The sequence below is a fragment of the Boleophthalmus pectinirostris genome, unplaced genomic scaffold (assembly GCF_026225935.1).
Source record: "Boleophthalmus pectinirostris isolate CB_2022bp ecotype Guang Dong unplaced genomic scaffold, ASM2622593v1 HiC_scaffold_9, whole genome shotgun sequence".
Taxonomy (NCBI): Eukaryota; Metazoa; Chordata; class Actinopteri; order Gobiiformes; family Gobiidae; genus Boleophthalmus; species Boleophthalmus pectinirostris.
In genome coordinates this window covers 32,748,652-32,775,335 of record NW_026571541.1, presented here as the reverse complement: position 1 = coordinate 32,775,335, position 26,684 = coordinate 32,748,652, and the positions used below count along the sequence as shown (strand labels likewise).

Sequence of the window (26,684 nt, the reverse complement as noted above, 5' to 3'; positions counted from 1 at the left end):
GAGACAGACGCGCACACAGAGACAGACGCACACACACAGAGACAGACGCGCACACAGAGACAGACGCACACACAGAGACAGCACACACAGAGACAGACACACACACAGAGACACAGACAGACGCGCACACAGAGACAGACAGACACGCACACAGAGACAGACGCACACACAGAGACAGACACACACACAGAGACAGACACACACACACAGAGACAGACGCACACACAGAGACAGACACGCACACAGAGACAGACGCACACACACAGAGACAGACACGCGCACACAGAGACAGACACGCACACAGAGACAGACGCGCACACAGAAACAGACACACACACAGAGACAGACGCACACACACAGAGATAGACGCACACAGAGACAAACACACACACAGAGACAGACGCGCACACAGAGACAGACACACACACAGAGACAGACGCGCACACAGAGACAGACGCGCACACACAGACGCACACACACAGAGACAGACGCGCACACAGAGACAGACGCACACACACAGAGACAGAGACACGACAGACACACACACAGAGACAGAGCGCACACAGAGACAGACACACACACAGAGACAGACACGCACACAGAGACAAACACACACAGAGACAGACGCGCACACAGAGACAGACACACACACAGAGACAAACACACACACAGAGACAGACACACACACAGAGACAGACACACACACACACACAGACAGAGACAACTGTGATGTCATGTGGTCATACAGGAAGTGCTCCACTGTGTTTCTATACTCCACACACCTTCACTAGAAACATTTGGATCATTTCAGCCCTGGAACTGCCAAGCTCTTATGAACTAATAATAAATGGTCACTAAAACATGTGTGAATGAAACAAAACACAAGTCCAGGTCTGTTTCTGATGAGGTAACTACATTATAACATGGCTTAAACCTCACAAGAGTCAGTTTTGTTTTATACGGGACCTTTAAAGTAGCTGAAGTATTACAGTTTCTGAGAAGATGAAGTTTATTCCTTATAAACATTGTTACAATTCAGGTCCAGGTCCATTATAGAATTAATAACACCTTCCAAGGGCATTACGTTTAAATCTATTTCTTTTTAAATAATATGTCTAAAGTGTATTATCTGTGCATTCTAAACTGTAAAACTCTGTGTCGTGTACTGGGGCCCATTTCTCCCAGTGCTGTGACCAGTGCTCTGCTGAGAAACAGAAGAAGGTCAGGTCCGACATCAGCTGGACAATCCCACACCACACTTCTGTCCAGCTGAGCCTACTGATAGAAAACCATGCACACGGTCTACGGGGTTCAAAGGACAACACAGCAGCTTTGTTTTCAAGTACTGCAGAGTATCTCACTTAAAAGGACTTAAGAAATATGATCATTAAGTTACCGTATTTTTCGGACTATAAGTCACACTTTTTTTTTCACGTTTTGGGTGTTTCTTGAGAGTTACATCAAAATTTGTATCTGCTGCTCCTGTTCCTCCTGTACCACTGTCACTTCACTCTACTGCGCATGTCTCCTGCAGAAAGAGCCTCTGTCCTGTCTGTATCATGTCAGTCGATTGCACCACTACTTCTGTACTAATTTAAACAAACTTATAAAGACGACTGAGAAAACTGAACACAAATGCCTCCAAAAAGAAAATCATATTTTGCAGATTACAAGCTGCAAGTTGCCAAATCTGCAGCCAAAACGGTAATCGAGCAGCAGAAAATAAAGTTTGGAGTGGATTGATTGACAAAGCCTGGACTTCAGTGACAACGAAAACGAAACCATCGTAGGGATTCAGAAAACAAAAAAACAACTATTTTCTTCATTATTTGTCTCCAAAACCAAAATGAAAAGACGAATAACGGCCATTTCCGTTTTCTGTGACTTAAACTGCGATGCCGGACTTTTGCACCACATACGGACTGAACCAGGACTGAACCAGGACTGAATCAGGACTAAATCAGGACTAAACCAAGACTGAGCCAGTCTAAACCAGATCTAAACCAGGTCTAAACCAGAAATGAACCAGGACTGAATCAGGACTAAAACAGGTCTAAACCAAGTCTAAACCAGAACTGAACTAGGACTAAACCAGGTCTAAATCCTGGTCTGGTCCCGGTCTCAGTCCTGGTCTCAGTCCTAAACCAGGACTAAACCAGGACTGAAACAGGACTGAACCAGAAGTGCCAGGAAGGGCCCAGAGGGGCATCCGCGTTGACTGTCGGGTGATCAGGACTGAGAGACCAGAGGAGACCTGAGACCGGGAGACCGGGACCAGACCGGGACTGGACCAGACTAGACTAGAGACTGAGAACTGGTTCAGTCCTGAGACCTGGTTCAGTCCTGAGATCAGCCCTGGTTCAGTCCTGGTTCAGTCCGTATGCGGAGCAAAAGTCCGGTGTCGCATTATTCATTTAAACACAAAATCGAAAATAGATGTTTTTTCGTTTTCTTATTTTTGGTTTTATTTTGAAAAACGAACGAACGAATGATACACGGATTAAGAATATTGGTCATTTCAGTCATTTTAAAACTCAAAATAAATAATAATCAGTAAATAAGACACAATAACCTTTCAAGTCAACGTCAGTACGTAGAATTCCAGCTGATTTAACTGAAGTAGACACAGTACAAAAGCAGATCGTGTTTGTTTGCGGCAGCACCAGTGCATGGAGCATTGTCACAGAACTTCTTAATCGTCTTTCTCTCCTCTTCGCCGGCATTCACCCGAGTAAAACCATCACTGAGACCCAATCAGTGCAGCCCAGCCTCTGCCTCCACATAATAGACTCTGCGCATACTAACTCTCCACGACTCCACGACTCCTCGGCTCCACGGCTCCACGCTCTCGTCCGTCACACTCATTTTTCAGTTTCAAGTAAGACAAAAGTGGCTGACATTTAACTCTGCGGATCTGACGCTCGGAGGCAGATCTGAGGGGAGGAGAGGGGGGAAAGGGGTGAGGAGAGGAGGGAGGAGGGAGGAGAAGGGAGGTGAGGGGAGAAGAGAGGGGAGAGGAAGGAAGGAAGGAAAGAAGGAAGGGAGGGAGGGGAGGGGAGAGAGGAGAGGAGGGAAGAGAGGGGAGAGGAGAGAGGAGAAAGGAGAAAGAGAGGACAGGAGACGGGAGAGATGAGAGGGGAGAGGGGCGGAAGGAGGAGAGGGGAAAGGAGAGAGGAGAGGAGATAGGAGAGGGGAGAGGAGAGAAGGGAGGAGAGGAGAGGGGAGAGAGAGGGGAGAGGAGAGGAGAGAGGAGAAAGAGAGGACAGGAGAGGAGGAAGGAGGTGGGAGAGGGAGCAGAGGGGAGGAGAGGAGGGATGAAAGGAGAGAGGAGAGGAGGAGGGAGAAGAGGGAAGAAAGGACAGTGAAGGGAGTTGAGAAGAGGAAATAGGAGAGAAGAGAAGAGGGGAGAGGTGAGAGGACAGGAGGGATAGGAGGGGGAGAAGGAGACAGGAGACAAGGGAGGAGAAGGAGACAGGAGACAAGGGAGGAGAGGAGGGATGAAAGGAGAGAGGAGAGAAGAGAAGAGAGGAGAAAAGAGGAGAGGATAGGAGAGGAGAGAAGAGAGGAGAGGAAGGAGAATAGGGGACACTCATCAGGACGGATTAGAGGGGAAAGGTTCAGGCACAGAGCTGAACCCAGCAGCACTTCTGGTACCAGACACACAAGTAAAACACTAAACACATGAAACACACACCTTTTACAATGTACTAACTCAGAATTTAACTGTAATGTAAACGTTAATTAAGTGCGCAGGCCAGATCGAGTCGCTCTCACTGAAAGTGGACAGGAAAAGGCAGAACAACACGACAAATTACAAATACTTGAATCTGATCGGTCAAACCAAAACAGTCGTATGCTCTTCGTTAGGGATGCACCGATGCAGATATTTCAGTTCCAAAACCGATATCGATACTATGACTAAGCATGGGCTGATATCCGATATTAACCATACCAATGTAGGGACAGAAAATGGCACTTGTTTCTTTAAAATACTATGACACAAAAGATCCACTAGTGTTATGTAATGTATGTTATTAGGTTATTTTTTTCAAACCAAGAATTTGTTTTCATGCCTGACAGTTTTGACTGCTCCACCCATGGAACTATAAAAAGGGACAAGGTGGGCTTTTTTTTACTTTCACACACCTGGGATACTGTCCTGAGGAAGTCGGACTGCAGATGGCGCTGTCGTCCTGCCTCCACCGGTAGGAAGACAGCGCCAAAACCTGTTTAAACCAACTGAGTGGACACATCACAGCAACATCACGTGACTCTGAGGAAGACCGCAGGGAGCAGTCGAAACTGTCAGGTACGAAAACAAACTCTTGGTCCGAAAAAAGAACCTAATAACATAAAATATCGGAAGACCAAATGAAACTAGTGTAAAGTAACTGTTATTTCTCCTTCAAATCACTACTGACCAACTTTGCATGAATAAAAGTTAAAACCTTATGAGACATTTCATCTAATTAAAGGTCCAACCAGGATATTGGCTTAACCGATATCATGAAAACGACACCCGATCCAAACTATTCAAACTATGACCCGCTCCATCGGTCTCTGAAAAAATGTATGTTTATCAGCAGTTCTTACTAGAAAAAAATGTTGGGGACCGCTGCTCTAACCAACATTGAGGATGTGAACATTTCTTGCTGTAACGATAACAAATTCCACTAACTCGACTAACTTATCAAAGAGATGTTTTAGATGTTTTAGTTTGGCTTTAGTTGGTTAGTTAGTTCCAGTTCAGTTTGAACTGTGCGCTGCACATGACTTGTAAACAACTAACTACAGTGTTGGTTAGGCAAGACGGAGAAGTGAGGAGAGGGGAGCGGGTGCGCGGAGATTCCGTGCCCGGAGAAGTGAGGAGCAGGGGGAAGAGCGGATCGGGCAGCGGGGAGAGGAGCAGGAAAGGGGTGCAGAGAAGGTGCGTGGAGATTCCGTGCGAATGAACTAGCTACAACACGCAGCAGCAAGCGGACTCTTTCTTTGCCTTGAAAATTACGTTTTCAGACATAGGATATCGCTTTCGTGTCCTGAAAAACGTTTGTCTAGCTCTTGGAAATAAAGTACGTTTTCATAATAAGCAGAAGTGACCTGTCCAGGAGTAATTTGGAGACCAGTGCGTCAGTCTTTAGACCCTTTGTCTGCTTCAGTCGCGCCATCGCTGGAATGAATCTTCAAGAATCACCTTAGTTTGGCTTCGCTGCTTTTCCCCTTGTCTTCTTCTTTCAGCGACCTCAAAAACGGACTTTCTTTTGCGGCTAACTGCTCCTGGATTCTTGTCTGCCATTGCAACAAACTTTGTGCTAACTGCGAGGAAGATATAGGTAAAAAAAAGCCGCTAAGAACTGTTGCGTTGGTGGAGTAAACAGCGTCTGTGCGTCTTGCGTCTGTGGACTGCGTGACAGGCGTACGTAAACCACGTACCGGCGGCGCGCAGGCAAGTCAGTTACGCTAGAAACGTAGGGAGTTTGATTGACAGCCTGTCAGCTCACAGATAACGAGGCAGTGTCGTTATCTATTGGCAAATGTTTAGCCCCACCACGTCCAGAGTTGATGAATTTTTATTGTCTTTTTTTTTGGTCATCATAATTACAAGGCTACTGCATCTCTATAATCTATCATTGACAACTTGAAACAAAAAAATAAAAAATAAAATCCTCCATACAACCTTTAACAGGAGAGATGCATTGTACATCAGGTTGTAGCATCAGTGCTAATTTCCACCTGTCGTCCCTGGACAGGTTCATTGATTGATTGTATTTAACTGACCTTGACTATCAACTGTTCTGGAGACCTATGTAGCATGTTTTGGGTTGATGGGGGAAACCGGAGCGCCCGGAGGAAACCCATCCACACACGGGGAGAAACATGCAAACTCCACACAGAAAGGCCCGGGTGACCCGGGGATCGAACCCGGAACCTTCTTGCTGTGAGGCATCAGTGCTAGCCACTCAGCCACCGTGCCGTTGAACCTGAACTGCAAAAATTAAGCATTACAAACCCATCCAAGCACGCACAGTTTCTGTCAGCTTTCTACATTCAGCAAGAGTAAACATCCAACATTTTAGGAAGTAATATTTAGTTTTTTTCAGGCAATTCAGTGACTGTGGTATCATTAGTTTAACCATGGCCATAAAACAGGTCCCTCACCACACTGTGCTGTCCTTCAGGCCGTCCTGTGGCTGGTAAGAGTCCAGCTGAGCGAAGAGAGGGAGGAGCACCTGGATCCCACCGATGGAGTGGAGGCTGCGGTGCATGGAGTGTGTCACTGTGGCCGTCACATCCTGTACACACAAACACACACACAAAGCTAACATTTTTCCATAAACTTCTGATAAATTACATATTATAACTTAAAATATCTGTATCTTTCTTTCTGTGTTGGAGAAAATGCATGGGTAAGATTTCACTTTCATCTGGCGCCCTCTTCTGGCAGATGTGGGGAGTGAAACATGTGGAAAAGTAAAAATGTAGCGCCCCTAATTTTAGCAACACCAGATTAAAGCTCTGTGAATGTGTGAATTAAACTGTAGACTTCTCAATATGGAGTAAGAAAGTTTTCAGAAATATTCGTGTGCATATTTGTCTGCAGTTAAGCATAAAATAAATATTCGTAACTCTCGAATGAGTCCAGTCGTGCATAAAATGTGTTGTGTGTAGTTTAGCCGTCAGAATGCAAATTGAAAAGTTACGACGACGAGAATTACAATCACAAAATGAAAATGTACGATTACGCTTTCTTCAGTACGAATACGAATTCACAGACGCGACGCGACTGTCAAAAATACAACATCACTTCACAAGCAGAACAAACATCGATCGAAATGCCGGATTTTTGCACCGCATACAGACTGAACCATAAGGACTAAACCAGGACTGAACCATGAGGACTAAACCAGGACTAAAACAGGACTAAACCGGAACTGATCCCAGGACTGAGTGTCGGGACGGGCCCGGACATGCCCCCGTGTAGACCAGCACAGAGCTCCGTGCTGCACGGGTCTAAGTGCAGCCATCGCCCAAACGCACTTTGCGGACACTCTGCTCAGGGTTCTCGCTCTCTCTAAGTCCAAGATTAGTCCTGATTTAGTCCTGGTTTAGACATGGTTTGGACCTACCCTGGTTTAGTCCTGGAATCATCCTGGTTTAGACCTTGTTTAGTCCTGGAATTAGTCCTGTTTCAGTCCTGGTTTAGTCTGTATGCGGCGCAAAAGTCCCGCATCTCGATCGATGTTTCTTCTGCTTGTGAAGTGATGTTGTATTTTTGACAGTTGAGTCGCGTCTGTGAATTCGTATTTGTACTGAAGAAAGTGTAATCGTACATTTTCATTTCCTGATTGTAATTCTTGAGGTCGTACCTTTTCAGTTCATATTCTGATGGATAAAATACACACAACACATTTTATGCACGACTGGACTCATTTGAGAGTTGTAAATATATATATAGAGTAATTCAAAGCTGCGGGTCGACCTGTAGCATGAGCGCGTGGGGGGAGTGCACAAAGATGGAGCTGTTGTCTCGGGGGGAGGACTCCAGGCACAGCTGAGCGTCTGTGGCCCGGGCGCTGTACGTGAAGGCCATGGAGCTGGACAGTCTCCCGTCGTACAGGACCTGCTTATGGTGCTCGGCCAGGACCAGGTCACTCTCCCATTTGTACTTGAACGTGCTCTGGAACAAAGACGGGGGCAGAAATGTAAATACAGTACAATAAATCCTCGAGTCCTACTACAAACTGAAGTCATTATCGTATAAGCACATATCCAAAGATGATCAAAGCTCGAAAAGCACCAGGTCGTGTGGCTGCGTACGCCCACGCGGAGCACTTTACTTTACAACACAGTAATATCAGTAATGGGATGGAAATAGCACGGGTAAAGTGTAACATATAACTCACGGAAATTTCATGATTGTGTTGTTTCGAAGATATGCACAACTAAAACACTGGGTATATCCTTGGTTTAAAGTAAATGCTGCAAAAAAGAGCTGATGGAAAAATATATGTTGTAATTGTTTAAACAAGGGAATACAAATATTTCTGCACTTTGAAGGGTAATTATACAGTCCTTTCAAGCGTTACTAGAACATAAAGGGGTCCGGTCAAGTGGTAACGGAGGGAAACGGGCAGATTTTTTACATTCAAATGTCTCTTATTCAGAAACTAGAGGGACTATTGAAATAAAGTAAAGTATCAGAATGTAGGAAAGAGTTAACACTCCAACAGGGTAAAGTTAAACCTGTGATATTCTTTCAAGTTGTTGACAAAAAATAAAAACTCATGTTGGTAACGGAGGGAATGAAATTTGCAGCACTTTTTGGGCAATAAATACAAACAGTGATAACTCTTGGTTCTCACTTACATATCCTTAACAAACTGGTTTGAATATTTGCTTCATATAGTTTTCTACCATATGGTACAAGATTAGGTTGAAAAACCTCTTACTTTTTGAGTAATGAGATTTTTTATTAAGAAAGGTCATGGTAACGGAGGGAAAAGTAACGGAGGGAAAATTGTGCAAACAAGTAGAAGGTGCATGATTTTGCATAATTTGTCGCTTTTTTCTTCTGAATACTTTAATATTACTTCAAAATGAAAGGAAACTATTTCTGTAAAATATGTCAGTCCTTCCAAGCAAATTTTTATCATTTTAAATACATTTATTTTGAAAAATCATGTACCTTCATCAACAGTTCAAAGATGGAATAACACAAGATATGATGAAATACATCCATTTATTTACATGATTTTCAGGTCTTTGAAATTTGGGAAATAATTTTTGTTCCATGTTTCATACATGGTCTGTTTAAAATGTATGTAAATTTAGAACCAAAAATGGTACAGAAAAAAGGTAAACAGTTTCATAAACTAGAGTACATATGTATCTGTTCAATACATTTTTATATCAGATGTATTAACTTGAATTTTTGGCCTTGTTGTTTACTTCTGCTTGACCGGGCCCTGCACTAAATTACAGGTTGGTGGTGCGATTCCAGCTCCCACAGATGAATGCTGTCATTGTGTTCTTCGGCAAGATTCCTAACCCACCTTTCTCCCAGTGTCTGCGTACACTGGTGTATGAATGTGTGTATGAATGTGTGTGTATGAATGTGTGTGAATGTGTGAGCGGTTCCTTGTTGTAAAGCGCTCTGAGTGCCTCGAAGGTGGAAAAGCGCTGTATAAAAATGTGACCGTTTACCATCTATTCCATTTATATGTAAAGAACAAGCAACAGAAGCGGACAGTAATGGACCACTCCATCTAATAGACAGGAGGATTATGTGCGTTCAGACAGACTTGGGCGTCATGGCGATGGTCAAACAGCAGCGATTAGACATCATGGCTCAGGGCACATTCAATTTGGACTGAACAGAGGGAAATTAAGCCTGGAGCTTACTGAGTGGTCTATTATCAGGAGTCCACAGACCTGGAATGTACTGAGCAAATAGACTTTGGGTTATACACTAAAGCCCAAATAAATATCTCTGGGCCAAAGAGCGTCGTCTGAAAATTCATACACTTTGGTTGAGTTTAGGCGTATCCTATCGCTTTTTGTGTTCTCTATACTAACATTTACATTTTAATAACCAGGAAAATGCTTTATACTCCACAAAGATCACAAGAGAACAAGTTTTATAGACATTAAAATTCATTTTCAACACAAAATAACAATAGCATCTGTGGTCTTGATTTGTTCTCATCTATTTTTGATAATAGTTATAATATTGCTTAGCGTCTGGGTATTCATGCATCTATCGTCGAACTCATCAGAAATGCCAGCATAAATTAGATGTGAAAGGTGCATTTTTTTTACTTTTCTGGTGGATGTTCCGTCAAATGTTTTTCTCCATGGAGATCCCCGAAGGGTTGTGTCTGTCCACCCGCGATAATTCCACCATTTATGAACCGATTGTCACAAAATTTGGTACATGGGTCAAGCCCCCGTGCCCGACGCCGCAAAAAAAGTTTGGTGATGATCCGAGGTCATTTGAGGTCACACGGGTCAGTTGAAAGGTCACGCCATTACAAAGGATAGGCAATTTTGGCAATTTCTGAACCATCTGCAGGCTAAAATATTCACCCAATCATCACACAAAATGGCACACACATTACTGGGGTACACTGGATGTTACAGGTTGAAACCAGTCAAGGTAACCAAGGTCTAATATGTGTTTTTGGTCATAACTCCGTGAAGCATTGCGCTAGAGCAACGGGAGCGGTCTCAAAATCTCAGAAAAATTATTATCTATTTATACTTCTATGCATTTGTATAGTAAAATATTCATAGTTTTCGAGGTAATCAGTAATTATAACAGTTCCTTTCTCTTTGAGTGCTTGCCGTTTAAATTCTAACTGGAACAAAAATAATTTCCATTTCTTCTTTTTCTGGTGATACACAATATACTGATCTACAGTCACACAACTAACATGTACACAACTCATGAAAAATGACATTTTCATTACACACTAGTAAACACAGACATTCTCATGTGTGACCAATATTACACAAATGTTCATGGGCCTGTACAGATACACACACTGCATTGTGGATATAACGATCATGTAATATGGGCTGGGCTCCTCATAAACTGCTTCTGTGGTGATGAACTGACCCCACCGATGCCTCATGGGGACCAGGTTGCTGTCTCTGATTGCGCTTGTTTTATCTGGAATGTTGTACAGTTTGGTATTAAACCTGTCTATCTATGTGGAGATCAAACACCAAGTTCATCGCTCACACACCAAACTAAGTCATCCCAGTACTAGCACAGTGTGATGCAAGTAGTATGCTTCACTGATGTAATACTAGGCCTGTAAAGATAATCAATAAACCAATAAATCGCATGGTAACTTTTAACGAGCTTGATAACTTTTCTGGCCTCTATAATTTCTACTTGTATGCTTGTTTGTTTTCCTTGTCTCTCTTGCTCTCTCTACCAAAGAGATTGAATGTCAAAAGGCTTTTATCGCTCTCTACTCGTTCCCTTAACGTAATGACACTTGAACCAACGTGTCAGCATAGACCAAAGGAGCATGGACTGTATGAACGGATTATTTGTTCATCAGCACAGCGGATGTGAGCGCAGCCTGAGTGCAGAAAGAGCCGCTGTCTATGCGGTTAACATGAAGTCACGACGCTAGTTAGTGCCGTCAGAGCACCAAAACAGTTCATGTTCGTGTGACAAAACAAGTCACGATGCCGAATCAACACTAGTGACTGGGATACGTCTCAACGGCCGACTCTGTATTACCACATGATATCACTAGCCTGATTCCTCAGACGGTTTCACTTCGTGGAAACCGCCTGACCTCGCAGCATTAGGATTCATTCGCTCGACAGTAGGCGGGTAGTTTTTTTATTTAACTAATCGCTGCTATTTGATCGTGACGTATGTAATGCACCTCTAATGGGACAAATTGTTATATTAAGCTTTTCCCAAATCCTGTAGGAAGAAGGACAATAATGTTTTTCCCCTTGATAAAATTCACCAAACATTCTCTTTGTTCCGGCTTTAAATCGTCGATCTTGGGAATCGTTGCCACTGCAGAATGTATGGCTCTTCACTGATTGGCAGGTGCACGGTCTACAAATTCTGGGGTTCTTCTAGTCTGTCTAGTGTATTCCGATTCCTGACCTAGTCACTGGAGAGAAATGAAATTGAGCGGAGGCACTAGGTGGCGCCAGCCTGGCTATGACATCACAAGGTGGAACAGCTTTTCCGTTTGAGAGAAGAAATCTGCAGGGTTTGTGTGTTAAACGTGTGAATGAAACACAACAACACAACAACACAACACCAGGTCTGTTTGTGATGAGGAAACATTATAACACAGACCTGAAAATAACGTAATATGAGCCCTTTAAAGCCTGAAGTGCTCCATAAAGTGCGCATGTAAATTGAGCCAGATCTCTGAAGGGTGCTTGTTGTGCGCTGTTGTCCAGGCACCAGCTCATCCACGCTCAAATGCTTTTTATTGTGATGTGCGTTCTTGAATTCCTTGGAAAAAATACATGGAGTAAGAAAGCTTTCAGAAATACTTGCGTGAATATTTGGGAAATCCGTGTTTATTTGGGAAATTCAGGCATATTTGGCTGTAGTTGAGCATAAAATAAATATTCGTAAACTTTCGAATGAGTCCAGGAGTGCATAAACTGTGTTGTGTGTATTTTATCCATCATAAAAAATAACAGTTTGAATAATCGTGATTTCAGTATTGACCAAAATAATCGTGATAATGATTAATGTCCATGGAAAAAAGCATTTGACGGACCCTCCACCTGAAAAGTTACACAATGCACCTTTAAAAATTAGGGCATGCAGGAACCAATATTTAATCTGTTAATTAGTTAACATGGCAAACCTGCAATTATTTATCCAAAAGCGCAAGTTACATCATTTGAGAACATCTTGAAAGTTAATACTAAAAACACTAATTTATGTTTCGGAGTCTGTTTATAGTCCACATCACGATTAGCCAATTACCAAATTTGCTGAAAGTAATCTGATGAGTTATTGCTGCCATAGAGACATTTCACTTTCAGACAGACGTTATAATTTGTGTATGTGTGCGTCAGCAAATCTAAATCCCCCGTGCAGTCTGGAGGGGTTGAGCTGTGCACCTGCTCCAGACGATATGAAGCCTGTACGTGCGCCTCCCCCTGCATCCACCGCATCTGATACTCCACACAAACCGCTCAGTCACCACTTATCCCCAATCAACTCCCAGAAACACAACACTAGGAACAGTCATTTCCCACTGATGATTGGCAAACCATGACTATTTTCGACTAATTTCATTAAAATATCGTATGCATCGTAATTTAAAGGGCCTATATTACGTGATTTTCTGATTTTCTGATCTACACTACCGGTTAAAAGTTTTAGAACAGCACGCTTTTTCCATTTTTTTCTGATTACTGTTGATCAAAATGTATTCTAAACTTTTGGTTCATGAAAGCTTTGGCAGATATAACAGCTGAACACACTCGTGGCTCGTTCTTTCTACAATAGAAATCAAATATTCTTCAGAAAGTTCTTCCCAAGTCTGTTGCAAAAGTTCCCATAAATGTGTGACACTTGTAGGCTGATTTTACTTTTCTGTCCAGTTCATCCCAAACCAGCTCGATGGAGTTTAAGTCTGGAGACTGATGGACACTCCATGTTTTCAAGCTTTACCATCTTGTTCGTTTTTTCCTGAGGTAGTTTTGACAGAGCTTGGACTTGTGTTTTGTATCTTTTCAGTTCTTACCTTTGTACTATTTCAAGCTCTTCACTGGACTTGCAAGACTTGAAATGGAATAAATAACTGGAAAAATTAGGGTGTTCTAAAACTTTTGACAGGTAGTGTATGTTATTATGTTGTTTCCTGAGTCCGTTTTGAAGGTGGGACGAGACACAATTTTTGCGAGACGAGACACGCCACGAGATTAGGTCCACAAAAACGAGAAATTAGGTCCACAAGAAGACGAGATTTAGACATAATTTGTAATAAAAAGTTTTGCAGTTTTTTTTTTTGTGTGTGCAATTTTGCATGCTTTTTTTTTTTTTTTTTTTTTTTACAACGTATGAACGCGTATTGCATATGGGTGGGTAGCAATTACACACAGGCGGGTCAGGACTAAACCAGGTCTAAACCAGGACTAATCTTGGACTGAGCCGTGGAGCTCTCCGTCTGTCCTTTCTGCTGCGGTTACCTCCGACCAGGTCCCGACAGCGAGTCCTGTTTTAGTCCTGGTTTAGTCCTCCTCTTCAGTTCTGGAATCAGTCCTAGGTTAGTCTTGGGTTAGTCCTGGTTTAGTCTTGGTTCAGCCCATGGCGTAGGCAGTTTGACATAATCTCAGGTTAACGGGCGGGTGCGCTGCTGTACTGCGGGTCTCCAAAAATGGACCCGTGCAGGACTCTGCGCTGTAGGGCTCCATTACGGAATCAATGAATCTTCGGTTTGTTACGTAAAGAAGAAGGAAAATAACATAAGGACAACAGCGGCAATAAGTTTTAAGAAGGACGCAAAAAGTGTGTGGTGAGGGGTTTTACACCTTTAAGACAGGTATAATCATTGTAAAATCTAAAGTTGACTACTTCACGGATTTCACCTATTGCAGGTTATTTTTAGAATGTAACTCCCGCGATAAACGAGGGACGACTGCAGTCCAAAAACTACAGTAGTTACTATAGTTTAAGGAAAAATAGCAGATTGGATTCAAAGACAGGCCCAGAATCTTCACTGCTGTAGCTTTAGTCCATAGATTCCACACGAGATTGCCTCTTCACATAATGGTAGTGAGCACCCACCTTATAACTGGGCCCGAGCTGATGAATAGCAAATATCTGCGCGGGGTTGAGAGCTTCACTGAACACGTAGACCGCTCCCATCTGCCCACAAAACACTCTGCTGCTGTCCGCTGTGTCCGAGGAGCCCAGGAAGCACTTATCAAAGTTCTACAAAAAGAAAGAGGAAAGAAAGAGGGTCAGACAGGCTAGAAAACATCACATTACGGCTGTAGACTTTCACTCATTTTAGTCAATCAGCTCATGTTCTTCGCTAAGGCCACAGTTTTTTGTCATTACAGATGTTTTATTGCACTGAAAAACTTGTGTCTTGCATCTCCATAAACCTGACTCCATGAAAGTGTTGTTCAATAGGCTATAATATTCCACAATATGGCATAAAACGTATCTATCCACATGGAGAAAGTTTAAAGTGTGGGTTAAACTTTCTGTTTCCATGGACTCATGCAGTTGATTTTCCACTTCCAGAAAGGTACATACCGTATTTTTCAGTCTACAAGTCACACTTTTTTTCATGGTTTGGGTGTTTCCTGCGACTTATACTCCGGTGCGACTTATATATTAAAATTTTCAGACTGACAGACGCGAGAGGCTCTAGACTTGTGTGTCAGTATCTATTCTGTACCACTGTTACCTTGCTCTACTGTGCATGTCTCCTGTAGAAAAAGCCACTGTTCTGCTGCAAATAGTGAAATATGCATTCGAAAAAGGTAATCGAGCAGCAGAAGAAAGTTTAGAGTGAGCGAGAAACTTGTGAGGACTGGCGGAAAGCGAGGATGGAGAACACAGCTTCACAGCAACCGGGCAAGTGCGCCATGTCACTTTCCTGGAATCGACAAAGCCTGAACTTCAATGAGAACTAAAACCATCCTGTCGGGATTCAGAAAGGCCGGAATAATTGTAACTGGAACTGATGCTGAGTCTGACGACAGCTACACAGAAAAGGAAGCGGCGCACTGTTTACATCACAGATCTATGGTTTATCTCTGGAGGTTGCACAGAAGTGACACAGAGGACGGAGAATTCAATGGATTTAGTGATTTGGAGTGAAATGGAGAGTTTGGTAAACTTATGTTCTGTTGTTTATGCTATAATTATCTGAAGAACTGTTAATATGTGACGTTAACATATTAAAGTCTATTCAGTCTGTTGTTCTCTGTTCTGTTGTTATTACTAGAACTTGTCTTTCAAGATGAAATATCGGTTCCTGGTCTCTGATTTTATAAAATACATTTCCCCAAAAAGTGTGACTTATAGTCCAGTGTGACTTATATATGTTTTTTTTTCTTCTTCATTGCGCTTTTTTTGGCTGGAGCGACTTATAGAACTATCACTTTAACCATATGTTTTTTTTATTACTTTCTTGGTATTATAAGCGTTTAAATACACAACAGAAGAAAGGAGAAGGCAGTAAACTAAGCTAGGTTTGCATGAATACAAGTTATACTACGCTTTTATTTGATTTATTTTTATAAAAGAAATGCATAATAAAACTAACATAAATATTGTAATTCATAATAATAACACAAAAAGTGTAATCAAAAGTTTTGGAAGTTTGCAAAAATATGAAAAAATGTCCAGAATATTTATCGCCAAACCTCACAAGTATAAAAATACCCACAAAGCTGTCATACAATATGCAATATACTTTTGTAATTTCTTCAACAGAAATATGTGCCTACAGAGGCTGGTGACAGAGCCCCTTCTGTCTGCGGCGGTGCTACATCACAGCTCATCCCTGTGGAGGATCTGACAAATATTATTCAGTGCAAATGTAATGTGGATCACACAGGCCTCAGTCTACAGGGCTCATCTCATTTACACTCAGTCTGCAGGTGCACTGGGGATTCGTACCAAAGATTTTCATTAACTTAAAGAAGACATATTGTGTGACAGATTTTGTCTGATATATAGCTGTTATTGATGATCAGGATTCTATTTTTTGACATTTTAAATCTCAATATACTGTAGATTCTAACGCAACAGACGTGGTTGAAAAAATACAGTGACAGTGGAGCTCTGCCGAAGCTGACAGCGCCCCCTATGGACAGGGACACTTTGCCATAGTGAGCAGTGAGGGCCAAATGGCGACATGACACCACTGAACGCTCCATGTGTCATCTTTACACAGTGGGCTTACTATATGAGGGAAAGGGGGAAAACTGAACTTTTCAGAGTCTTGAATGCAGTTGTGACATGTTTAAAACTCTTAAAAGTTGATCTTGCATAATACATGTCCTTAAGGTGACCCTGAACATTTATCCTAAAACCATACTTGTTTTAAAATAAGTTTATAGTTATCATATAGTTTGGTGGCATAAAACATGGTGGAAATATTGTGGAGTACAGCAAAATACAAAGAGCACAGTAAGTTATTGAACACATATTTGTTTTCTGATATGCTACAGATAAAAGTTGCAACATGCGCTCCAACAATGGTATGTACTATATAACTCATTAGCTGTCATATCCACATCAGATCATTGGATCATTGCTGGATCTGCCAGTAGTGAGGAACTTTTTCTGCATTCTGATTGGATAATTGAATAGAGAAAAAAAAACAAAAAAACAACTTTGACTCATCTTCATTGTACTTTTGCTTTTTGTTTACAATATTTTTCAGACTATAAGTCACACTTTTTCATTTTTTGGGTGGTCCTGCAACTTATATTCAGGTGCAGCTTAAATATTATTTCACAATGACAGCCTCAAGAGGCTCTAGTCTTGTGTGTCAGTATCTGCTGCTCCTGTTACATCTGTACTACTGTCACTTGGCTCTACTAAAAGAACCGCTGTCCTGTCTGTATCATGTCAGTCGATCGCACCATTACTTCTGTATCAATGACAATTAAAAATTTAAACAAACTTATAAAGACAACTGAGAAGACTGAACACAAATGCCCCCAAAAACAATATCATATTTTGCAGATTACAAGCTGCAAAACGATAATCGAGCAGCAAAAAGAAAGTTTGGAGTGAGAGTGAAACTTGTGACACCGGGAGGATGCACCATGTAACTTTCCTGGAAGTCACTGGATGGATGGACAAAGCCTGGACTTCAGTGACACCGAAATCATCCTGTCGGGATTCAGAAAGTTCGGAATAATTCTAACTGGAACTGATGCTGAGTCTGACGACAGCGACACAGAAGAGGAAGCGGCGCTCTGTTTACCTCCAGAGGTCATGGAGTTGCTCAGAAATGACACCGAGGATGAAGAATTGAATGGATTTAGTGATTTGGAGTGAGATGGAGAGTTTGATAAACTTGTTCTGTTCTGTTGTTTTGTTATAATTATCTGAAGAACTGCTCATATGTGACGTTAACAGTCTGTTGTTCTCTCTTCTATTGTTATTACTATAAATGATGGTTGTTATCAGAAACATGACCTTCTATTGTTCTGAATGTATTTTACTCACGTGGCTGGTGTTGACGTGCCAGGCCATGTCTCCGTAGGACACCAGCTGTCCGTCCACGTAACAGCGGAGCTCACTGTTCCTCCAGCGGCTGTACACGTGTGCCACAGTCACCATGTACCACTGAGGAGTGAGCGCACACACACACACGGGGGGGTTAGGCACTACAATATGCCGTATACTCAATCATAACCAAATAGTTTTTAAGATATGAAAATGAGAAAGTTCGGCTGGAGTAAAAGTGTAATAAAGCAGAATAAGGCCTGGAGTGAACCCGGTGATAGGCATATACTGAGTAGCAGACAGGAGAGGGGCAGGAGAGCTCATAGTGCAGAGTTACACTTGACATTCAGGGAGGCCGCTTTATTGATCCAACCACAAAACCAGTGTGTGATATGGGAATAGAACAGCACATGATGACGTGAGAAGCAACACATGCATGACTGTTTTTACAATGCATTTACCACACTGCACATCACAATGATATATCACATATCTGACACAAAACTCATGTATGTTGATAACTCTGATACATGCTGAAACATCTGACAGTTATTCATGTAGTCCAAACCTTCCTGGGCTGGAAGTCGTACTTGACACAGTGCTGGAAACCTTTTCCTTTGGACTTGAGCGACGTCACGATCAGGTTCTTTCCCATGAAGTGTGCAGAGTAGCCCACGCCTTTACTGGTGCGGAAGCTGCAAAAACAAGACCATAAAAATATGATTTATGAGTTAATACACAAACCATTCTGTACTCAGAAAAATGCACATTTGTAGTTTACAGCACTGAGTCTGACTCTGCAGAGAGATCTTTAGTCCTGACCAACCCAAGCTCAAGATCTGGAGCTGGGTCTCCGGGAAAGGCACTGCTCCTGACTGGTTCCCCCAGAAGCACTGAAGGATGGGTCAAATGCAAAGGACTAATGTTGCTATGGGGACAATAAAGTGTAGCTTAACCAAGGTGAATGAAATGAATGAAAAATCAGGATCACATCGCACAAGATATTTAATTTGATGTAGGGTTTGGCGGTCTCAAAATTTTGATACCGTTAAACCTTCTCAGGATTTTACCAGGTTATACGGTATTACTGTATTACCAAAGATGTTTTAGTACAACTTTGGTGAGCTACGAAGCCGCACCGCTGTACAGTCTATGTGTATGACCTGCAGATGTATAATCTCTGCAAAGTTTCACATGAACCATCTCCAATTCGATACACGCTCAGAACAGACTCACCATCAGCAGCACATCCTCTGTCACAGAAAGAACACTCATATAATCCGCTGAGTCGTGTCCTTTAGTCATACAGAAGCTGAACCGCATCAGCGCAAAAGGAAAGAGCTGTTTTTATCAACACTTTATAGTTTTAAGTTTCTGTAAAACGTAAACAAATGTGCATCTGAAGCCAAAATGTACTAGTACTTTCTTTTTTTTTTGGGACCAACTCACTCGTGGCCGGACTTGCCATCTTGTCTTGGTCTCCCTTATGAGCGTCACGTGACAACGAAACAAAACTAATGGAATGTCATCTCCCCACACAGTTAAAAGAAACATGATTGATACTATTAGTTTTAAATCGTGATAGCATTAAATTGAAAATATAACCACACATTTATTTGTGCTGAGCAAACAAATTTAGGTTTCAATAAATTATAACAGTATATTAGGTCCTTATGTGCTGCAGATTTTTTTAATGACGGCAATGAAACTGATACCGTCTCTACTTTTTGATACCGCGGGATACCGTATTACTGCCCAACCCTAATTTGATTAGAAGGACTTTGTTTAAAAATAAAAAATATGACTTTACTCCACGTTTTTGAGGTGCAGAGCAAAGACCATTTTCATTTTCTGAACTTTAAATAATTATAAATGCAAACAGGTTTCGTTTTAGCAGAATATTTGAATATGGGGGTAAAGTTATTAAATAAATAAGCTGAGACTAGAGCAACTTTAAACGTCCACTTCAACACTTTTCCAAAACAAGCCAAATCTAAGATCAGTTTGGGAGTTCTCAATAAAGCCCGAGCAACAACATCTTCTAACACTGTCTGATGTGAGATAAAAAATGGTGCCTGCAGACACTCTCCCTCGGCCTCTGATCCTCCAGACTTTACAGATAAAAGATACGTATAACAAAGCTAACATCAGCAGATAAAGAGTGAATGGGCTCTCATCTGTACAAAGCATCTCCTATAGACTGTTACGTTTGCCCCATTCTTCAAACCGATGTCACCATTCTAGCCCCGCGCTCCCAAAGGCTCCGGTGCTCTGTCATCCTCAGCCTGGCGTGCCCGTAATGGAAAACAAGCGCACCTCTTTGTCAGACCACATAAAGCCCACAGCCCAGTGCATTGTTGAGGATAGAGAGGCACACGGACAGAATAGAACCATCAACTCTAAAGATAGGGCACCTCGTGATATGACAGCGATTTGTTGGACATGATAACTTCCTATAGAGCAGGATTTTTAAAGACACACTATGGAACTTTTCTAGTAATGGTCACGCCAAATGCCCGTTTCTAATCTGCATGTAAGCAAATACTGCCGTTTGTTTTTCATAGATCCGACCTGTAATTTGGGCAAGTGTTATGACCAAAAAACGTCCCTGGAGATGTTTCTGAAAAATAGACATAGAACGTTTACTGATACTCACAGTTTAAGTGATGTGAAATTGATAAAATAATGAACAGTATTGATTTGACTTTAGTTTGTGATTTTGTTTTCTAGGCAAGGCAAGTTTATTTGTATAGCAAAATTCATACCCAAAGTAATTCAAAGTGCTTTATAGAATAAGAAATACTTTAAAATCACAATACAAACAAATCAAAACATAAAAAATTATTATAAAATTTAAAAAAGAGAGAGATAATGAGTATTAAGTAAGAGAGAAGAGTACAGAATGAAAATCTCTGAACCGTTTTGAGCCTGGATTTAAACAGAGTCAAAGTAGAGGTCTGTCTCACAAGTTCAGGAAGACTGTTCCAGGTTTTCGCTGCAAGAATCTAAAACACTCACTCCCCGTGTTTAGTCCTGACTCTGGGCACCAGCAGGAGGTCGGTCCCTGAAGTCCTCAGAGTGTGAGATGGTTCATTATGGCACTAACATGTCACAGATGTATTTTGGTGCTCCGCCATGGAGAGACTTGTACAAGCAGAGTTGGTTTAAAGTCTCTGAGCCACAGGGGGCAGTACAGAGACCTGAGCACTTCCTGGTTCAAGTCAAGACCTAAGCTGCGGCGTTCTGGATGTACTGCAGCGTCTCACAGCTCGTTTGGAGAGACCAGTGAGCAGGTCATTACAGTAGTCTAACCTAATGGAGACAAACACATGGATAAATCTCTTTTTTAGAGAGTAAACCTTTGATTTTTGCGATGTTTTTTAGATGGTAAAAGGCTGCAGATGTTATTGATTTGATGTGGCTGTTAAAGTTCCAGTTGGAGTCCATTATTACCCCGAGACTCCTAGCCTGATTTGAAGGTTTTAGAGAGAGAGACTGGAGGTGACTCTAGTTGACTCCAGTGAGACACAGATCTGAGTGTTGTCTGTATAGCTGTGATAGGACACATTATTGCGTTATATATAATGTGCTGCTGGGTCTGAGATCTCTGTTGATGCTGGTGATGAATTCTTTGCTGGGATAGGTGGAGGTGGTGGTGCTGCTGCTGACTTATTCACTTACTCAGGGGGAGGTGGTTGTGGCAGTGTTGGTGCTGACACGCTGGCTGGTTCTCTGTTTGGCGCAGCAGGGATGCTTCTCTCATTCCTCTTTTCTCTCACTGGCTGCACAGGTCCCTGTCCAGGCCAGCACCTCAGAGCATGGAGGAGGTTTTCCGTGAGCACACTCACTCCACCTCTGCTTAGGTGGGGGCCATTTCCCTTAAACAGTTCCTTTCTTTTCCAGAAAAGATCAAAGCTCTCAATGTAGTGCAATCCTCTGGCGCACACTCTAGTGCACACGTGAACAGCCACGTGAACAGTCGAGCAAATTTGTTCCTCTTCCTTAGGTCTATGTTAGGAAGAGGTCCACTGATGAATGTCTTAAACTACACTTTATTAAGTTCCTTGAATAATTTAGTGAAAACCCTTTTCAAGACTGCACAGTCAGCTGTTTAACCCATTGGTGCATTCACAAAACTTTTGGCAGGAATTTTGTAATCTCAGAAACGGTGTAGGTGGTGCAGCAGCATGTTTGGATTCCTCTGTGGCTCACACCACTGATAGCCCCGTCTCCTAGCAGCAGTGTATCTGTGACCTTGACGTTTGGCACAGATTGCCCGTCTGCCTGCGCTCTTTTGCCAAATTCATTGTTCTTGTTTTGCAATGACAATTAATTTTCTGTTTGTACGTTCAGTGTCACATCAGTGTCTACAATCCACATTTCTAAGTAGTCAATTAACATTAAACATATGTTTACTAACATAATAAGTAAACAGTGTTTAGCCCGTTTAGCTGCACAAATTCACTTCTACCGTCAATCTGGAGCTTTATAAAGCCAGTAAAAGGCTCAGGCTTTCTTCTATCTTTGATAATGTTACATCCCGGTGCAACAATAATCTCTGAAACTCCAGAAAGTTTGTTAATTGTGGCCTGCGCCGTTAGTTTAGTTTGCATGCTGAAACTTTGTATAAAACAATTGCCCATATATGGACTGTTGGTCTTCATCGACTGTAAAAGGATGTTTTTGTCTGGATATTTCCCAATCCTTTGTACTATATTTCCTCTAAAGCCCCTTTAAACTACCAGACCAAGCGTGGCACAAGTCGAAAGCATTTTGGTCTTATTGATTTCCACAGTAATCACCATGAGCTTCTGTGAGAGACACAAGAGAGGCTGCTTCAATACAACAGCTTCTCAGTCTGGCTCTCAAACACTCACTATATGAAATGAATGAGACTCATATATTCTCCACACATGCTGTAACAGAGCCAGATGGGCTGGAAGTTCGGGGTCTAAGAGCGTGTTCACACTTCAGCCAATTAAACTTGTCAAAAGTATCGAAGATCAGATACTAATTAAAACTTGTATCGAAACTAGATTCTCATTTGAGCAGGTCTCGATACTAAAAAAGTCACGTTCACACCACAGAAATTAACCTTTCCTGAACAAGTGGGCAACTAATATAAAAGAATATGGTAATATAAAAGAAAATACCACAATTTAATGTTAAAAATCACATTCTATTGTCTAAAGAAAGTGTTTTTTATTATGATACTGTAATGGGAAAATACGGTTATTGCTTCTAGGTGCGTATTCACAGTTTTCATTGTGTTTGTTTTATATCCTGTTTTGAAGAAAGCTGCTCTCCTCATTTTAGGGAGTAACTGTCCTTGCTTTGGGGCACCATGATCCAGCAGAAATGCAGATGTTTCCTTTCTTGGTAATACTTGTTTTGGCACTATTACATATGTTTTGTGAGTCTGACGAGTTACAACCCTGTATTGAACAGACTTGTCCTCTGTCTCTCTTTGCAAAGTTATTAAATTAACTTTTATGTTGTGGCTTCAGAGGATGTTTATTATTTAAAAAGATAATTTTCCATGACAGTTATCATCATGGTTTCAGAATCTGTACTGAGCATCAAGTCTATTCCTTATATCAGGGGTCACCAAACTTTTTTTTCTCTGGGGGCCACATTATCGATGCTGACTGTGATGGGCCGGGGTCGCGTCAGCCGTAAAACAGTAGCCAAGCTGGCGCCACCTAGTGACCTCACTCAATTTTATTTCTCTCCAGCGACTAGGTCAGGAATCGGAAAACACTACCCCGAAAGTGCGAGTCCGGGCACAAGCCAATCATCCAATAGTCATACATTCTGTGTTGGCAACAATTCCAGAGATCGAGGATTTCAAGCCGGAACAAAGAGAATGTTTGGTGAATTTTATCAAGGGGAAAAACGTAATTGTCCTTCTTCCTACGGGATCTGGGAAAAGCTTAATATACCAGTTAGCAGCGCATTACATACGTCACGACCAAATAGCAGCGATTAGTTAAATTTAAAAAGTAACCGTCTACTGTCGAGCGAACGAATCCTAATGCTGTGAGGACAGACGGTTTCCACAAAGTGAAACCGACTGATTAATCAGGCTAGATTAACAGAACTGTTAGACCCTGATGACGCAGATTATATTCTTTGAAAACTGCCGCACTTTCTTTACATATCAGACAAACTGCACGGTCCTTACACTGAACAAAAAAAAAATCGGTCGTCCACTGTTTTTTGAAAACTCAGCACTCTCTGTCAACTTTTCATACTTTAACATTCGCATTTTGCTGTCTTTAACTGCACTGAAGTACTCCGCGCATGTCATTGTTTGATCTCGAGCTTATCAGGTCATGTAAATTCAGCTGCAAATGTAAATATGTCATATAATTATTTAAGTATAAATATAAATACTTAATATAAATATCTTTTTTTTTATTGAAAAAAAATTAACAAAATACAAGACGCAAATGTGTTAATGGGCCGGTCAAAGGGTCGTGAAGGGCCTGAGTTGACTTGTGGGCCTTAGTTTGATGACCCCTGCCTTATAGTATCGTGACAACACTAACACCAAATCAGATTCACACTAAACAAGCACCCTTCTGGTCCATTTTGAGCGATGTACATTTCCAGTCGAGAGCTGCGGAACTGCCCTTTCTAAAAATACTTCTGCTTCATCTTTTGTTCAGTTAAGACTTCCATAAGTCTCCCATATCTCCTGGTGCAAAGAGAAGAGACGCCGTTTCAACAAGGCTAAAATAATGTAACGCCAGATTTAGGCAAATCCAGGGGGCTGAAATTCTCGAAATGATTCTAGTGAAGCTGTATGAAGTTTAAAAACACAGTGGAGCACTTCCTGTATCACCATTTGATGACATAAAAAGGTGGAAGTATTTTTTAGTTTGAGAGAAGAAGAGAGAAGTGTGTTAAAAGTGTGAGAATTCAACAAAATAACTCCAAATGGTAGCACAGATAAATAATTGTTTTATATATTTCCTTTAAGTGTATGTGATCCTCTCTCCACTTCGGTAATGTCTTTTTTTTTTTTTTACCTTCGTTTTAATTTTTTCCTTTTGACACCATTTAAATGACACCTTTTCCGATTCTGTTTTAAGGTAATTGTCTTACATTAGTGTCTAACTTATTGTCCAGTCGCCATGGTAATTGAAAATCCCATTTGTTGTGATATTGTGGCTCCCCGCTGGGCCCCTTTAAGTGCGTGCTCCGTCCCTGTGGTGAGCGTGATGGTGTGATGGTGAGTGTCTGACGCGCTCACAGCCGGAGCTTCCTTTAGTTTGGTCTGACGCCGCCTCATTACACAAGAGCACAGCAGGGGGCGCTCAACACAACAGCTCCAGCCCTGTCTGCAAATATGTATAACAATATGAGCCAAGCGCTGCATATAACCGCTCGCTGTCACTGTCACAGGCAAACACAAATTACTGAAAAACTTACATTTGATTCACATTTTTAAAGTACTGTTTTCTAATCTGTTATAATGTTGTTTCCTCATCACAAAAATCACATCTCCTCCTTGTGCAGTCAACAAAGAGCTCTCTTTTTACTAATGGCTTGATTAATCTTTATTGGGGATTGTACCATCCTGAGGCTTAAAACAGATGCCACTTTGGCCACTGAGAAAAATGAACCCAAAAAGGAAATCAAATTTTGCAGATTACAAGCTGCGAGTAGCGAAATTTACAACCAAAAACGGTAATCAGGCTGCAAAAAGAAAGTTTGGAGTGAGTGCGAAACTTGTGACAACCGGGAGGGTCTAACATCACTTTCTTGAAAGTCACTGGATTGATGGACAAAGCCTGAACTTCAGTGACACCAAAACCATCCTGTTGGGATTCAGAAAGGCCGGAATAATTCTAACTGGAACTGATGCTGAGTTTGATGAAGAGGAAGCGGCACTCCTTTTATCTCCGGAGGTCGTGGAGTTGCTCAGAAGTGACACCGAGGATGAAGAATTGAATGGATTTAGTGATTTGGAGTGAGATGGAGAGTTTGGTAAGCTTGTTCTGTTAGAGAGTTATCTGAAGAACTGTTCATAAGTGACCTTAACAGTCTGTTGTTCTCTGTTCTATTGTTTTGACTAAAACTTGTCTGTCAAGATGAAATGTTGGTTCCTGGTCTCTGATTTTATACAATAAATTTCCCCCAAAAAGTGTGATTTATATATGTTTTTTTTTCTTCTTCATTGTGCATTTTTTGGCTGGTGCGACATGTAACATTTGGATTTTGGTCAGTATTTATCGTGAGGACTTTTTCTTTGCATTACTGGGAAATTTCGGTTATTTTGTGGCTATGTGAGGCTGTATAAGGCAATGGTTATAAGATTTCAGATGTAGAAGGATGACTTAATAAGTTCTATGACTCACTTCTTCTTCCTACTTATTTTTGGGCAAATATTTTGTTTTTACTGTTTCTGTTGCCCGAATGAAATGAGTTACAATGAATACAACTACAGAAATACTAAAGTGTTTCATTCTGCTGTTTATTTTATTCATTGCTGCTCAGATTTGTTAAGCATACCGGAATAGTTTTTGTGGTTTAAATTTGCTTTTCTTTAGTACTGACATCAAATCAAACATTCGTATGGTGTGTGTTTTGTGACAGCAGCAGATGGCTGTGACTCACCAGTAGAGATAGGGTTTGTCCTGGTCCCTGCTCCTGTTGTCCAGAGGGTCCAGTCTGAACCAGCAGCTGAAGGTGAAGCCGTTCTGGTGAGGCCAGTGGGCGATGGGAGGTAAGGCTATAGCCTGGACACACACATTATGCACCATATGTGAATGTGTGGGTGAATCACATGTGGTCTATGTGAGCTCATTTGAGATACAATATCAGTATCATTAGTTTTCATTTGATTTACAGATATATTACATACTATACCACTAGTTTTTGTAAAGCTCCAATATTAATTTGTACTGAGAACGTAAAATAACAATTGAAACTCAAATGCGTTGCTTATGTTGTTCCTCTGACAAACGGT

At 41.6% G+C, this 26,684-nt stretch overlaps 1 protein-coding gene across 1 annotated transcript in view; it reads right to left on the bottom strand.

Annotated features, from left to right (window-relative positions):
• Positions 1-26,684, bottom strand: part of LOC110174043 (neurobeachin-like) — a 783,761-nt gene that overhangs the window by 558,331 nt on the left and 198,746 nt on the right. The window contains exons 6-11 of the mRNA XM_055166710.1: positions 26,333-26,454; positions 18,276-18,402; positions 17,708-17,827; positions 14,294-14,440; positions 7,478-7,675; positions 6,157-6,290 (exon numbers count right to left, since the gene is read on the bottom strand). Of these exons, the coding sequence (XP_055022685.1) occupies positions 6,157-6,290; positions 7,478-7,675; positions 14,294-14,440; positions 17,708-17,827; positions 18,276-18,402; positions 26,333-26,454 (848 nt within the window). The remainder of the gene's footprint in view (positions 1-6,156; positions 6,291-7,477; positions 7,676-14,293; positions 14,441-17,707; positions 17,828-18,275; positions 18,403-26,332; positions 26,455-26,684) is intronic.